The sequence below is a fragment of the Dromiciops gliroides genome, chromosome 1, assembly GCF_019393635.1.
Source record: "Dromiciops gliroides isolate mDroGli1 chromosome 1, mDroGli1.pri, whole genome shotgun sequence".
Taxonomy (NCBI): Eukaryota; Metazoa; Chordata; class Mammalia; order Microbiotheria; family Microbiotheriidae; genus Dromiciops; species Dromiciops gliroides.
In genome coordinates, this window is record NC_057861.1 from 737,192,929 (window position 1) to 737,210,433 (window position 17,505).

At 38.6% G+C, this 17,505-nt stretch overlaps 1 protein-coding gene across 24 annotated transcripts in view; it reads left to right on the forward strand.

Annotated features, from left to right (window-relative positions):
• Positions 1–17,505, forward strand: part of CADPS (calcium dependent secretion activator) — a 555,724-nt gene that overhangs the window by 416,232 nt on the left and 121,987 nt on the right. For 12 of the 24 annotated variants that reach the window (XM_043978805.1, XM_043978803.1, XM_043978809.1 and 9 more), the window contains 2 exons: positions 15,202–15,308; positions 16,303–16,311. In XM_043978805.1, the coding sequence (XP_043834740.1) occupies positions 15,202–15,308; positions 16,303–16,311 (116 nt within the window). The remainder of the gene's footprint in view (positions 1–15,201; positions 15,309–16,302; positions 16,312–17,505) is intronic. The other 12 variants (XM_043978804.1, XM_043978806.1, XM_043978808.1 and 9 more) reach the window with 1 other exon arrangement.

A 17,505-nucleotide genomic window follows, 5' to 3' on the forward strand; every position in this document is an offset into this window, starting at 1 on the left:
TTGTAATGTGTGGGAAGATAGAATTTGCCAGTAGGTAGAAAATGGATGTAAAGTGTTTTAGTGGTTTGTCGTGATGGTCCTTGCTTTCCACTGTTTTTGTTTACTCTTTCTTGTGGGTCAACCTTCTGGAAAGCTCCAAGTAGTTGGACATTCTGTCTTTGTTGGTTAATAACACCTCTGAGTAGATGCCATAAAGGAAGATTCTGACTTCAAGCTACTATTCTCAACAGTAAAAGTAGTATGACCTGGTAGATATAGTGCTGGCCTTGGAGTCAAGAATAACAGATTCACATCCCACTTTTCACTAGCTGTGTGACCCTGGGCAAGTCACTTATAATCTCTATGTGCCTCAGGCAATTCCCTAGGATTTATCTGTTATTTTATTGATAGATGATACCTAACCCACAAACTGATGATTCCCATTCCCTTCATGCATTTGTATTGCTGGAGAGGCAGCTGAGGGAGTGGATAGAGCTTGTCTGAAAGTCTGAAAGACTTGGGTTCAAATTCTTCCTTTGATACATACTGGGCAAGTTACTCACCCATACTGAGCCCTAATCTGCTCTGTAAGAATTTGAATTCAAAGAAGGGGTCAGTCTGTTTTGGTGGAAGAAATTATTCACTGGGAGCTCCCCAAACCAGTGAAATCTCAGATCTTGTCAAATATATCTGCATCATGTGTGATATATCATATATAATATATAATGTATAATATATAATACAGATATTTTGTTAATTTTATTTAATCTTCATGAATTTAGCAAAGGAATATATTGACTTTAAAAACTGAAATTTCATTAACTATATTCCTTTGGAGGAAAAATTCAAAGTGAGTAAACACATTTATAATCCTCCTCTTAGCATGCTAAGAGGCCCAGGAATTCAACAATCAGTTGAATGAGTGTGGATTTTGTTGGTAGCCATTTAGAATATTGCCTTCTACATAGTCTGATGCCTGCAGCTGGTTTTTTATCCAAATGGTGGCAAAATGTCTATGGAATGTTTCTATAGAACCAACTCAAGGCCCTTTTCCCACTAGCAAAAGCTGAATTCTGAGAGGTATAAATGAGGATTTTGACATTGGGATTTCTTAGGTTGGGTACTGTTCTCTCTTTTGTTCCTTAGAAGCCTCAAAGGCTTATCCTTGCTCAATTTAGAAATTTTTCCTCTCTCTGGAAAGAGGATGGTGTTGATGACCAGCTATCTCTCCTATTAGAAGTGCTTATGACCTTCATCTTATTCTTCATTTATTTCCAAAGCATTTTGTCCTCAGCTTCTCTTCCTTTCGTTAAAAGGAAAATTTATCTGATGTCTTGGTCTCCTCTCCCCTTCCCCAAGAAATATGATCAGGCATAAATAAGTAAAAGTAATGGAAGTTATAATTTTGAAAAAATCATTTTGATACATAATGTGAAACATCACCTTGATCTTTGGAAGGGGAGAGAAAGTTTGTAACCTTATGACAATCTTCCCGATGAGCCAAGTTCTAATAAAATGCCAGATGCAGAAACCGAGTGCAAAAAGAAATGAAGTCCCAGATCTTCCCTTTTCATTGTCTTTTTCTCAATGAAATCTTTATTCAATGATAAGCTAAGAAGTATTTTCCTTTGTCATGAGAAAGTACAGGTAGATAAAGAAGAATGACAAAAAGAAAGTTTGGACTGTGTTTTGTTTGTGTCCTTTTATCACATGGACTATAAGCTGAGTGCTCATCTTTTGTTTGGAGATCTTATATGATGAGCTTCTTACAGGACATGTATAACCAAGCTATGGAACCCATTTCTTCCCAACAGCATCTGCCAGTAGACATAAGTCCAATTCAATTCAACAATCATTTATTAAACATCTACAAGGTACTATATTAAGCACTGAATTTACAAAGAAAAATATGAAAACAGTCCCTGCTTTCAATGAGCTTACATTATGCTGAAAGGATACTATTTTATTTTAGATTGCAGTGAGAGAAATGAATCTTTTGTCCTATTAAACTGGCTTTTAAGAGTGTAGACCATACAAGCATTGGATGTATGGGTCTAGTTCAGGTCTTTTTAACCTTTTTTTGCATCTTACACCTCTTGGCTGACTGGGATAATCTATGACAGCCACTCCCCTTTCTTAGAATAATGTTTTTAAATGCATAAAATAAAATACATAGAATTACAAAGGAAATCAATTACATTAAAATATAGTAATCAAAGTATTTTAAAACCATGTGTATAAAAACTAGGTTTATAAAGAAGCAGCAGCATGATAGTAAATGTTTCATAACTCAGGGGAGGAATTGGAGTGGGGTAGTGGGTAGAAGATTTATGCATACTGACGTTTAAATTTCATCTGCCTTGGGGCAGCTAGGTGGCGCAGTGGATAGTGCATCGGCCCTGGATTCAGGAGGACCTGAGTTCAAATTTGAACTCACACACTTGACACTAGCTGTGTGACCCTGGGCAAGTCACTTAACCCCAATTGCCTCACAAAAAAAAGAAAAAGAAAAAGAAAAATTTCATCTACCTTATTAATACTTTCTTAAATCTACAAATTGAATGAAACAATAAAGCAAGTCCTGATTTGAAGCAGTTTCTGACACTGAAAATTTAACAATCTGATTATAGCCGGCTCCAGTGCGGCCCCATAAAGAAGGGACTTTGGGGCTCATCTAATCCAACCTCCTCCTTTCTTACAAATGAGGAAACACGGGCCCAGGGAAGTGATGGGACTTTCCTAAGGTCATGCAGGTAGTAAGCATAAGAAGGAGGCTATCAGGCTGGGTCACTTTACAAAGGAAACAAGTATTTCGGGGACATGGCATCCATTACTAATCTTTCTATTTTAAATGGCCCACCTAGCTTCAGGATACAGAGGATTTGGAATGAAAAGACCTGGCTTCAAATCTCAATGGTACCACATAATAACAGGGCAACCCAGAACAAATCACTTCCTCGGGTCAATTTCTTCATCTGTCTAGAGGACCTCTAAAGTCCCTCCGCCCAGATCTAAATCTATAATCCTAAGGAAGGAGTCCATGATAACCATATCTTTAATCACACAAAACTGTGAGAATAGACCAGAGGCAACAAAATACCTCTAGTGATGTGACTCACAGAAGGCTAGCTATTCAGCACTTTCAATCACATACATGAAATTACAATAATCTTTACAGTATAAAAAAGGTTGTTTGATTTAATAAGCAATTATTAAGAATCTCTGGTTTGCTAAACACTAGGCTATCTGATATGGAGGATATGAATTCAATTCCCATGGCATTTATTGAATACTTGATGATGAGATAAGCACTGGGGATAAAAAGACACAAAGGAAATAACCCCTATTCTCAAGGAGTTTACATTCTATTGAAGGAAATGATAGGGACACAGGGAAATACAGAATTGCCACAATATAAATCAGGGGAAGGAAGCAGCATTTATTAAGCACCTATGATTTGCCAGGCACTATGCTAAGTGCTTTACAAATATTATCTCATTGATCACAGTAACTGGAGAGAGAGAGAGAGAGAGAGAGAGAGAGAGAGAGAGAGAGAGAGAGAGAGAGAGAGAGAGAATGAGAACTAATAACTGGAGAACTGGAGAAGGAAGATGAGAAAAATTAGAGAGAGCTTCCTATGGGAGGTGGCAGCTGAGCTGGTCTTTGAAAGAAGTCAGGAATCTCCCAACTTGGGGGTAGGAGAGCAGGTAATGAAAAGGAACATAGAAACAGCCTAGGCAAAGGCATGGAGGTGGGAGAAGGAACATCATGTAAAAAAAGGCAGCAAGAAGACTCAGTCCCATTCCACAGGAGTTTATACAGTTGACTTGGGAAGACAAGACCTTGAGGCAGGAAACACCTATGGAACACCTTCAGTGCCGTGGATTGTAGGGGCAACTATGGTATAGAGTACATGAGCACTGAGGCAATTCATGGGGAAGGGTAGATTATTGTGTAATGAAATTCATCCTGAAAGGTACAGTGGAAAGAGCACTGAAATTAATGCCAGGGAACTGGGGCTAAAATCCTGCCTTTATCACATACTGGTTGTGTGACACAGGGCAATACACAACTTTTGTGTGTTTTGGACCATTCCTTTGGACTTGTTTACTAATACGTGGGCAGATGATGATCTTGTCAGCAGAGAAAATTCCTATTTATATTTCCCTACGCTGGTTTAAAAAAAAACATAGATTCTTCCTATATTAATAATGGCCACCAAAAATCTCTGACCTGCAAACTCTCCATGAATCATCTGGATCTAACAACATTCATCACTAACAAATAGCTTCCATGTCAAAGTCTACAAACCTAGACTTTGGATTTTTAAGGAAAGGATTCAGCTCATTTTAATCCATCTTGCTTTTGGTAACCACCTGCTTTGTGCCAGGCATTGTGTTGGGCACTGGATATAGAAGACAAAAGCGAAAACAGTCCCTGCCCAGAGGAAGTTTACATACTGGCCAGTATGAATGACAGGGATTGCTTCATTCTTCCTTTGTATTTGTATTCCAGCACCTAGCACAGTGCCTAGCATTGGAGGCACCTAATAAATACTCATTGATTAATTGACAATCTCATCCTCCCTTTACCACTTCTGACTTACTTAAAGACCTGTTTCGTATGTGTTGTTATAAAGAATGACCAGTCCATCCTTGCTATATCCAGTACATGTTTGAAGGCCCACAATACTTCTTTCTAGAACAACCCTGGGCTATTTAGTTCCATTTCTTGGATGAAGAAACAGGTTCTGGGAAGCCTACCCAGCTAGGTGGCCAAGTTCTGGGTCAAACCCAGGTCTTCTGATTCTCTGGCCACCCTCCAAGTCACAGACCCTCATAGTTATTTCAAGTGATCTCTGACCCCATATAAATGCCAAAGAGTATAGTAAATAAGCAAGCACATTTTCAGTAGAATAACTAAGCAATGTCTCACGTGTATTTCCAATTTTTATAGCTATTGTTGTGACTAAGAAGGTATAAATTAATTTAAAAGTTCAACTCAAATTAATAACATTTATTATCCCCCTACAATATGCAAAATGCTCTCCTGGACACTATAGATAACAAACAAAAAGGAAACCAAACCCTGCCCTCAAGAGATGTATATTTTACTGGGAGAATATAACACCCACAGATAAATAAATGTGTGCCCTCAGAGTCAGAAAGCCCTGGGCTCCAGCTCGGCTTCTGACACATACTAGTTATGTGACTCTGATCAAGTTCATAAGCTCTCTGTGTTCTTGGCAATGCTCCAAAACAAGGCATTACAGTATAAGCGTCTTGAGGGTGATGTTTACTTCATTCATTATATTTGTCTCCTCAGAGTCTAGCACAGTGCCTGGCACATGGTTCATGCTGAGGAGATGTTGATTAATCGTAACTTACAAAAATTGCAGCAAAGGTGGCGATCTGCCTAGGGAGAAGTCTTTTAGCAATATAATCAAAGATCTGGTCCAAACCCAGTTGTTTTTTTTTTCTCAAACAAGAAAGAACAGTGGTTGGAAGGTGGAGAGAGAAGAGGGAAGGGAGAGAAGGGTAGAAGGGAGAGCTTAGGATGGGGATCAGGAAAGGTCTAGTTGATAGTATCTCAGCTATGCTTTGAAGGAAGCAGGGATTCCAAAAGGCTTAAATGAGGAAGGAGGGCATTGCAAACATGAGGGTCCGGCTATGCTCATGCATGGAGGCAGGAGATGGAATATTGTGTACAAGGAGCAATTAGAAGGCCAATCTGATTGGGACAAGAATAGGTGAAGGAGGGCAATATAAAACAAGAATAGAACCATAAGTGACACAGGATGACCATAATAACACAGATGAAAACAAAAGAAAGGATTTCCAGACTTAGTGATGAAATGATCAGTTGTCAATTTAGAGGACTCTCCAGGGGAATGGGAGTGGAATTAGGTTAAGAATGAGGCAAACCCTGTCATATTGGCCATTTCATTGACCTATTTCATTCTACTGAACTTCTTTGTTGTGAGGAAAGAATTTTTTTTTCACAGAATTTGAGTTATAAGAGACCTCAGTAGCAATCTAGTCCAATCTGTGCTTGAAAGGAATCCCCAATGAAACATACAAATCATTGTCAATTTCCTGCTTCAAGATCTCTGAGTATGATGCCACCCATCCCACTTTAAGACAGTTCTCATTGTTAGGAAATTTTTCTTGACATCCAGCCCAAATTTAACTCTTTACAATTTCCAATAACTCCTCCTGGTTCTGTCTTCTAGAGCCAAATATACCAAGCCTTAATCCCTTCTGGACAGGACAGCTACCTTCAAACATTTGAAGGTCCCCACCTCAAGTCTTCTCTCCTTCAATCTAAGGGCATCCAGTTCCTTCAACTGATCCTCCTATGAAATGAACCCAAAGACCCTTAGCACCCTGCCTGGACTCTTCTGAACATTCTACAGCATATCAGTTTTGCTTCTTAAACATGACACCTAAGACTGAAGACAATAGATTGACAAGAGCAATGTATGGTGAGACTATTGTCTCTCTATTTCAAGGAACTGTGTCTCATTTCATGCAATCCAAGGTCTCATTAGCTTTTTTGGTTATCATGTCACACTACTGACTCATACTGAACTTGAGGCCCACTAAAACCCCAAGATCTTTTTTTCAGAACTACTGTCTAATTTTGACTCCCCATAGGACACTTATGAAGTTGGGTTGTATATTCAAATATAAGACTTTGGATTTATGCTTATTGAATTTCATCTTATTTAAGATCCTTTTGGATCCTGATTCTACCATCAGTGTGTTACCTATCTGTCCAAACTTTGCGGCATATGAAGAATTTATATATTTTTCTTGGGGTGATGGATGTAAAAAGTATTTAGAAAGGGATAGTGATATTTAATTTTTTTAAAAGAAATGGCACCTAGATATTAAAGAACCTAAAATGCCAGAGTGTGGTTTTTGTATTTTCTCCTAAAGGTAATAGGAAGTCACTGATATTTTTAGTAGGTGGTTGACATGGTCAGATCTTTGTTTTTGGGATATCAATGTGACAATTGTTTAAAGGTTGGATTGGAAAGAGTAAAGAGTGGCAGCAAGAAAACCACATAAAAGAATGTTGCAATGGAGTCTAAGGTAAAGGGGATGACCTAACTTTAGGCAGATGCTTGTCAGTGAAGAGACAAGGACTGACTGGAGATATACTGGGAATTAATTGGATATAGGAGAGTGAGGAAAGGGAATTTTGTTGCTGAATTCGTTAGGTTTTTTTAGCATCAGTTTGCTCAATCCAAAATGCAATGGTACAACTACTATCAAGAAAGGCAGAGAGACAGAAAGAGAAAGAGAAAATAAAAGGAAGGATAGATGATAGATAATAGATAGATGATAGACAGACAGAGACAGACAGACAGACAGACAGACAGACAGACAGATAGATAGATAGATAGATAGATAGATAGATAGATAGATAGATAGATAGATAGATAGATTCATGCATGCATACATGCATACATACATACATGCAGCATATATAAGGTGTTAGAAAAGTGGGACTCATACTCAGAAGGGCCTGAGAATTCTTACTCTGAAATCTGGGTGTTCTTTGTCATGTAATTATCATGGAATAACCATCATGTGATTAAGTTTTCACTTTTCTTCCAATGTTCTGGTATCTTGTAGAAGCTAACAGAGGAATACATCAGGGAACTGTTAGAATTGAGAGAGGATGACCTTGGCCCTTTTCTTCTAGTTGACTTTGCTTATATTTGAAAAGATACCACAACCTTCCATTTTCTGGAATAATCAACAGCATGTCCTGTCAGAAGGCAAAACCCTATTTGAGAATATCTAGATAAGGTCTAAGATTAAAGTCCATTGGATGTCGCCCATGGAACTAGCCCAACTCCTCAGAGCTTAAGAAATTCTGAAAATACATGTGCCTTAGCTTATTATCTTTTCTAAGTATCTAAAGACTTCAAGGTGGGCAATATGAAGTATAATTTGTTTGGTGACCATTCTCCTGAAAAATTAGTGTGGCTTCATGAAAGTACCATGAAATTATTTGGCATTTACACTCTCTGATGTGCCAGCATCTTGGCTTGGCTTGCTTAATTAAACTTATTTGTTACAAAGAAGGGTTCTCTTTTAGGAATGGAGGTAGGTTATTAGAAAGTGACAATGATGGGGAAAAACATCAACAAAATCTTTATTTGTCATTAAAATTACATGTAATTACATGGTGTCCATGGGTAAAGTGAACAGTGGAAGGAATTATGGATCATTCTATCATTCATTCAGTATCATTTATTGAGCAAATATCATATGTAAAACAGTATGCTCTTGTGATATATTCTTCTGGGCTCAAGAAAAAAAGAGATTGAAGGAGAGAAATTGAACCTATTCATTGATGGAACCACTAGAACCATTGTTCCTTCTTCCATGGGAACTAGCTGGCGTTTGAAGCTCTTGATTCTCTCTGATTCATTTGCCCCTGTACATGCAGCCCTAAAGAAACCAGAAACTCTTGAAGGCATTTCTCAGCTGTCTCTTTGGTGTCAGGCTTCTTTCTATGCTTTTATCCCACCCCAGGATACTGTAAATAAAGTTGTATGAGCTAGTATTTTTAAATAGTGACAAGGCCCACACACTGGTGTCCTCAGGAACATATTGGGAAGCTGGGTCTTGATGCAACTTGTCAGCTCCATCCATTCATGGCTATTTCTGTGGCTGGCAGCAAAACCATAGCTGGCCAGGTTATCTGAGAGCTAATTGGAATGTCTCGTCCTTCTTTCTTTTTTGGCTGATGTGAGCATTCCAAAAAAGCCTCTCTTTGTTTGTATCGGTCACATTTCACTCTCTTTTCTGGAGCCAAAGTGAGTTCATTGTGTAAACACAAGCTATGGTAATTGAGTAAATTCAGTGGGAAACTTCCAGGTATGATGATCTGGGTTGGATTTTTGAATGTTTGGGTTTTTTCTTTTTCTCATGGTGTCAAACCTTTCCACTGGAATAGAGGGCAGACAGCTAAGAGAAAGAAATCCCTTTCTAGAGCTCTCCCTAATTCTTCAAGACCTTGAAACATTATCCATCATTTCTTGGGGTGGCCAAGGAGTTTGTTTTGTTATTTTGTGAGTCAGCCAATCAACTGCGGATAAAAGAGGACCCATTGTTACTGTGAGGCTGGACAAGGAGTTTTCATGAGATATGGAATGTAGATTACACATCCTGAGCAAAACATGACTGGGGACAAGTGAGTCATGATGTATAGAAGAAGCCAGAGTCTCACTTTAAGGCAGGGGAGCAAAACAATGAGATCTTCCCAAAAAAATGTTATGGGGTCATCATTTGCTTTACAAAGGGATTAATAGTGGACTTTCTTTAAATATCAATTCTTTCTAGCACATTTAACATATAAGTAAATCTTTTTTTTTTAACTTAACTTCGTACTCAACTTTTCAGATAACACGTCCATTGCCTAAAGTGGGGCCTGCCTGTGATAACATTCCAAAGTGTAGCAAAGCCAGAAGCATTTCAATTTTTTTTTAACTCTACATCCAACACTGCCACATTCAAGGAGTCCAGCACTGAAAAGGATCCCTTAAACTTTTGCTTTGAAACAGATGGCTTAGCAGAATATTGTGCTCATCCCGCTATCCCGATCCCTTTATTAACACCCCTAGAATTCAAAACACCCAAAATCTATTTCCTATAACCTGCAGCCAAATCTGTTTTTTTTTCTTCCTCCCCATTGAAAATTCAAGCAAACCAAGAAATCTTTTTGGCAACAAAGTGGCCCCCTCACCATACAGATTGCTAAAAACTAGAAATATTAGCAGGGAGTACCTTTCCTAAAGCTCCAAAGACTCTCATTAAGGGGGAGAATTATAGATTCAGATATTGCTGGATATTGGTATTTATATTGAAGAGAGGGCTATTGTCATAGAATTTTCTGCTGGGCTGATATTGTAAACTATATGACAGATGGGTCAAGTTCGAATTGCAGTATTCTAACATTTGGAATAGCAAGTAACATATTTGATAGAGCTGGCAAGTTTTTATATATGATTCAACCCACAATATAAAAGCCATGAGAATTCCAAATTGAAAATAATTAAATGAGCTGAAAACAATCAGAATCCACACATTTTTTTTCAAGTGACAGATTTTTACAGGCTTAAATTCCACAAAGGGAGCAAGAATATTTTCCAGCTACCTTGAACTAATGTAGACATTTCCTTTTTTTTAAAAAAAAAATCTTTACAAAGCAATTTGTCTTGCATTCCCCCTCTTCAGAGAAGGCAAGGAAATTAATAATTATAGCTGATAATGTATGTGTTCTGTAGTTTTTTTAATGCTTTCCCAAACATTATTTCCTTTGAACCTTGCAACAAACTCAAGAGTTAGGCAGGGCAAGCATTATCATCCCCATCTTGCAGATGGGAAATCTGAGGCTCCAAAAGAGATTCATTGACTTGTCCACAATCACAAAGCCAGTAAGTGGTGGGAGCTGGGTCTAGAAATCAGGGCTTCTGACCATTGACTACTTAAGAAATATTTCCTGTTATCACAATGGAAGAAACAATCTTTATAATACTGGTACTATAATTCTCAAAATAAATTTTCAACCAGCTAATAATGTTCACGTCCTTTCAACAAGTTAATAATGTTCACATGATCGTTGGCTCCATTAAAGACAGGATATTGTCATCTTTTGTTGACCAGGGAGGGCTAGGGTTGTAGAAGTGGTGCTGTTGCCTGTCCAATTATGTCATACCCAGAGGATCATTGACATATTCTGGAATAATAGCAGCTCTCCATTTGTATCACCGTTTATGCTTCTGTTCTGTTGTTTTGTTCCAAGTTGGTCATCTTATTTGTCACCATTTGTTAAAGTCACTTTGTCTCTTTACTTTTACTGTCTCCCCTCATCTACCTGAACAGCTCACCGGCCACCACGAGGGCCTCCTCCATCCTTGCAAAGGCAGACTAACACGCTAACTCAGAGACTCAAGGGCATACCTAGGCAAACACCAAGTACAGTATCGGTTTCCCTTTCCTTCATTCTGCTGTTTTCTAGTTTAGTTGGCTTCCCTGTCCATGTTTTTTTTTTCCTTAAAATTTGGTTTGGTCTTGATACATAGCAGGTAGTCATTCCAAAGCCGAGACCGTTCAGCTCTCAATTGGAACTTAGTAGGCTTTTCATAGACTTGAAGGATAGCATTTCTTTCCAAATGTCCACATTTTTTGTCTAGCAATGTCTGACATATGCAACATTTTCAAATCTCAATGTCAGCACAAAATAACATTGTTGTTGCATAACATTTTGCATGACAATTTTTTATACGTATGAGCTTAAATTCTGTTGTATGAAATGTCATTCTAAGTATACTGTATTTGTTCAGCCTCCAGTGCTCCAGCTGCTACCGGGACATGAGGACCACAGAGATATTGCAGCATAGCAGAGACAGTTTTGAACACGTAAAACCAAGCAAAAAGCAAACAAAAAATAGTCTTAAGCATATGTGTGTGTCCATTAGCCTCTGCTGGTTAGCAAGATCCTCTACCCCTGCATCTTCTGTAAAGACAGCATCTTAGAGAGGCATTCTCAGTATCAACATCTACCCTTTAGCCAAGAGATGACCTATAAAAATGGCAGGCAACATCTCTCTCCTAAGAAGTTCCATGAATCCATTTTCTATTAATTGGGCATTCATCCTCCATCAAGCACCTAAAAAATCAATGTTTGGTTGCATGGGTTAATTAGCAGATTGGGCTTTGTAGACTGAAGATTATTAAGTGATTTACTTGGATGGCTGCCTGTTAAAATTAAGAATTGAAAGGGGTTTTATTAAACATACTGGCTGTATATATATAATATATGTGCATATATTATATATATAACACAACAAACACATATATGTGTATACTTGCAAACAACCATGAAAAGGTTAGGTGCACATATACATATATGTGCATATCTATCAAAATAGATAGATAGATAGTAGTTAATCAAAAACTCCTGAGCATTAATACATATATTTTAGTGGACCTGCTTAAAGCATCTTAAATTTCTCCAAATTAAAAAAATAGTCTTTCAAAGCAACTGTGTATGAAAGTTGTCAACTTGAATGGGTAAGTAATAGTAATAAGTCACATCAAGTCAAATCATGCTAGAGTTAGTGACTACTCCCCAAAGTTCAGAACTCTCAACTGTTTAAAAGCTAATGAGGGATTTTAAAGATACCCTAAGTGGGTTTCCCCAGCAGATATGTATTAATGTGCAGGATGGTGTGTTTACCAGGTACTGTGTATGTGTGTGTGTAGGTGTGTATGTGATAGGTAATATGGATAGGATGGGGAATTTTCAAATCCTTTGGAAATATTCATGCTAGGTACTGACAAAGATAAATTCACTTTGTGAAGTAACTTGTCAACATGAAAATACCTCCTCCTGCACTTATTACCCATACATGTGTGCACAGTATGTTTTATAAGACCTTAAAGACAGAAGGTAAAATGGTCATTGATTACTTGTCAAATAACTCACAGGTAAGTAACCTCAAGTCCACAGTATCGCCTTTGACTACTTAGCCTCTACAGTCCTTACATGTCATCCCCTACCACTAGGAACCTGGTCTCCCTATGCCATCTCCATTTCCTTCCATGCGAGTGTAAGACAAATGTTGCCATCATTGAGTCTTAGTATAGACCACCCCTTCACATGACCCTAGAGGTCTTGTCTCTGTAAAGGGGTATCATATCAGAGAGTGGGTCATTTTTTTCATTGCCCACACACTTGGGTATCCAGAAGGCACAGTCAAAATGACCTTCTTTTCATAAGATTTCCAAGGGCCAATGTCTTGCTTTCCCCAAGCTGAACAATAAAAAGAAAAAGGTTTACAATGTATTAAGAAACCTGAATTTATGTTTCACTAGTGTATTCTCAACTGCTGCCGGAGGGATAGGTTTAATATGCTTCTTGGCCTAGCAAAGAAATTCTTCTCTCTATCCATCCATGGTTCAATCAGCTAAGAAGCATTTATTAAGCACTTATACATACCAAGCACTTTGCTAAGTGTCAGGCGCATATAAAAAACAAAATTAACTCTGTCCTCAAGGAATTTACATCCTAAGGGGTACAATGTCATATATAAATTAGCTTTGATCATGCACAAAGGGAAACAATGAGCTATTTAAAGTATTTACAATCTCCTACAATAGAATTCAATCAAGAGAAAGCATTCCATGAAATCAATATCAATTTGCTAACCTTCACTGAACCACAGAGGGAAGAAAATAAGTACGTTTTTATATAGTACCTACTATGTGCCAGGCACTGTGCTAAGCACTTTTTTGCTAATATTATCTCAGTCCTCACAACAACTCAGGGAGGTAGGTACTATTATTATTCCCATTTGACAGTTGAGGAAACTGAGGCAAACAGGTTAAGAAACTTGTCTGGGGTCACACAGCTAGTAAGTATCTGAGGCTAGCTTTGAACTTACATCTTCCTGACTTCAATCCTAGTACTCTTTCCACTGTGTCAAGAAGAAGCTTTGATTAATACATAAAACTCCTACTATGTGCTCAAATAAATGATAGGTGCTAGTGATACAGATATAAAGAATGAAACAATCCCTACACATAACAAGTTCACAAAGCAACCCATTCCCCCACCCACCCCAGAAAAACTCAATTAAAGCCAAAATATACCTATCTTCCCCCCTGCCATACAGACACACACATACACACACACACACACACACACACACATGCACACAAAGTCCAAAAGTCCTGAGCAAATAGCTCTATTTCCTGAGAAATTAAGCTAAATGTTAATTAAATCTGCTCCCCTAACCACCCAAGATATTAACAAGGCTAGGAGGAGGAGGATATGATGGAAGGCTTTTTTTAGGATTCTATTGAGCATCCAGATGGACGCAATTCAAGCCTCCTCTTAAGGGGATGTCTCAGCATGCGCATTCTCACACACACACTCATGGGATTTAGATCTTTGAGGTTAACCTAGCTTCTCTGACAAGACATGGAGTACAAAAATAGTAGTATACAATCATTAGTCTCTTCCAGAATATAGCAGACTGATGAGCTGTGTGACCTTGGCCAAGTCATTTAATTTCCCTTGGCCCATTTTCTCCTTTGTAAAATGAAAGTGTTGGATGAGATGGCCTCTGGAACCCCTTCAAGTTCTAAATCTATGATCCTATGTGTATAGCCTTTTTCATCTTTAATAGCAAAACTGCCATACATTCTAGCATGAGCAAGGAATCAACCAACAGAGGTAATGCTTAGTCACATCACTTCCCCAATGATTTCTTGAAAGAGATACTTTTGCTGCTAAAATAAATAAGTGAGCATATTGGGGAGGGTTGGTTGCTCCTCCCTGCTCACTAGGAAGGATCATAGTAGCTATAGCCATGAGAAAACCATGTATCCTAGGTAGAGTTTCTGAAAGTGTGGTTAAGCCTTACACACACATCCTTTATTTTTACTGCAAGTACCCCATTGAACTGCTCTGACTTAGCCTCCCTTCAGAGAAGCTCCAATCTAATCAGCCACCAGAGAAGGATGGGCAAAGCCAACCAATGTCCTCCCTACAACCCTACAATTGAGTATTCACTGATGATAACAATGGGGCAATTAAACCCAGAGGCCTTTCTGTCAAATAAGAATTAGTGCTTCTTCCATTCCCCTTCCTTCCCTGCTTGAACCACCCACATCCTTCAACTGGGCCTAATATTTTTTTTAAAAAATAAGCCAATGAACTATGTAAACCTTTAGTAGAAATGTTCCCCAAGAGGGAGATATTTGCCAAAGGATCCAGAAGCTCTGCATGGTGGAAATGTAGCGTAAATATTCTGTAGGCAGGGTTTCTAGGTAGTCTTAGCCTATGCAGAAGTTTGGTGGCATACAAGGTCACCCATGGATGCTGTCTTTAGAGAATGCTCTAGTGGGTACAATATGTCACTATCACTCGATTTGAAATAGGTAGTAGCATATGACTGAAAATGCAATGGGCAGATGCCAAGCTGGAGCACTGTTTTGTCATAATCTTATAATAATTTTTGAAAGTGGCTTCATGGTTTGCTCACTACTAATGATGTAGCATTTAACATTTGCATGGGAAAATTTATTTTTTAAGCCGTTAAATTATTCTGGGATTTCGTACCCACTAGTTCTAATGGCCACAACACTTGCTCAACACTTGCGATGAATTTTAACTCTAATTCTTGTACTGCAGAAAATGTAGGCCGCTTAATCACTCCTGCCAAAAAACTAGAAGACACAATACGCCTGGCGGAATTAGTCATTGAAGTCCTCCAGCAAAATGAAGAGCACCATGCAGAGGTGAGTAGCATCAATCACTATGCAATGGATATTGGTGTCCCCTAGAAACAAGTTTCCCTATGGTTTAAAACATTGTTTCCCCATGTGCCAAGAGTTGAATTGGAGGTGCTGCCATATTCCTTTACACAGTTGGGCTTTCTAGAACACCGTTAAGAGTCAAAGAGACTTTGGCCTGGGAGGTTTGAGGAAGTAATTCATCTTCAAGAGTAGGCTGTGTTCTGTCCATTCAGACGCCATTTTCTGATGTTTTTAGACATGAACAGAACAAGGTAAGTCTAGCCCAGAGGCAAAGACTCCCAAATTCATTCCATTCTCACAGTGCAGAGTTGGTCCTGGGGTGCGTTTTGGTCCTTTTTGTTGTTGGTGGCGGTGTTTATGTTGGTCCTCTGTTGTGTGAATACTAGGTGATGTTTTCTAGTTTGTTGCTAAGCTTTGCTACTCTCCAGTAGACTCTCCATTTTTTTCTAGTTTACCTCGGGTTGCTAACGCTGTGACAAGATGGATCTTATTCTGTGTTGCTCATCATGTAGGTTTTCAATATTCTCCTTAATCAGTAAAGCTTGTCATCATGTCCAAAAGACCATTTTTATGGTATTTGCAATACCACAGAATGACAGCTCTAACAAAACCCTAACCCTATAGGGTGCTAACTCCATAGGTCTGGCTGGTCATAAGTCCTTTCTGTACAAACTGCTGTATGTCCCAACTAATTTTAAAACCCAGATTTCACAATGTTCTCTTTGGCATCCTTTTCTTGAATGGTACATTCACTCTTTCTTTTCCTTCAAATTTAGATGGGTCACATTAAAGGCGCTCAGTAAAAGTAATTTCACAGTCACCTAAAAAGATAACCACCATCTAATGAACCTTGATAATACAATTCACTAATAACTAACATACCATAAATCCAACAGTCCCAACTAATGCCTGATTACATATTTAAATTTCCTCCCTGTTTTTCTACTGTTCATTCATTCTTGGATGATCCTGGCAGGGGAAAGAGGTATGTGACTCAAACTGAATGGAACAAGTCACCTCCTGTCATACTCCATGCATGCCCTCTTAATGCAGTGTTTTCCGATGGGATTTTACCTGGGCGCTCCTTGCTTTGTAACTCTGCCCCCCCTAAAGGAATGTAACAGCACCTTCAGATGGACTGCTTTTGGAATTGGTTTCCCCCCACAGAAGTGTAAATGTGGGGTGGTGAGCTGGTCCATGCATGAAGCAATCAGTATATTGAAAAAGGACTGCGGTTACATCCTAACACAACCCTACCTGCCTGGACTCTTTCCTTACTTAGCCTGTTGTATTTACCCATGTTGGTCTGCACTCACCTTTCTTATGCCAGATGAGTAGTGAACTTAGTAACCAGTAGCTAGTTAGAATGGTACTAATCTTCTTCTAATATTGTCTGTATGTGAATCATATATACGGTATTTATATATAGAGAGAGTGGCCAAGAGGGAATATTTTCTCCCAAATCCAGGTGGAAGGGTATTATATTTCCTTAAGATTAGAACTATAATTTCAAAGCAACATCAAGCTTTTCACAGCTGTGAGGAATATGGCAGAAAAGTGAATAAAACCCACAGGGTTGGGTTGTTGTTTTTTTTAATCCTTGCCTTGCCCCTCAGGTGTGGCCTGCCCAAGATGACTTCCACTGTTTGTTTGTTTTTTTCCTGAGTGTGAGTAAAGATCTTTCCATGTTGGCCATGCTACTGACTCAAGCAGCAGCGAGTGGGTTCTTCAAGAGAATGTAGGATATTTTTTTCCAGGTTTGTCTTTAGTTTGAGCTAACAGAAAGCTTTCCCCACTATGCCAACTCTCATGGGATAACTGGTATTATCAACACTTTATTGTGATGATTTGTGAATATTGAAGGGAATCGTGAGCCACACTGAGTTCTAAGTGAATTAATTTCCAATTCTACCTGTGGTTTGGGGGGTGGTGGGATGCAAAGACATTTCACAAAGTTGCGTCCAAAGAGACACCAGAGAAGAGCCACACCTTTTGGGGAAAGCATGAATTTTGAAAGTAATTTGCAGGCCCCTCATCATCATCCAGAACTATCTTGACAAGGATTGTCACAAAACATTTTGCTTTTACATATTAAAAAATCACTGTCATAGATGATTCCATGAGATAGAACAAAAGTAAATTGGCAGATTTTTTTTCAGAAATCTAAGATTTTTTCTTA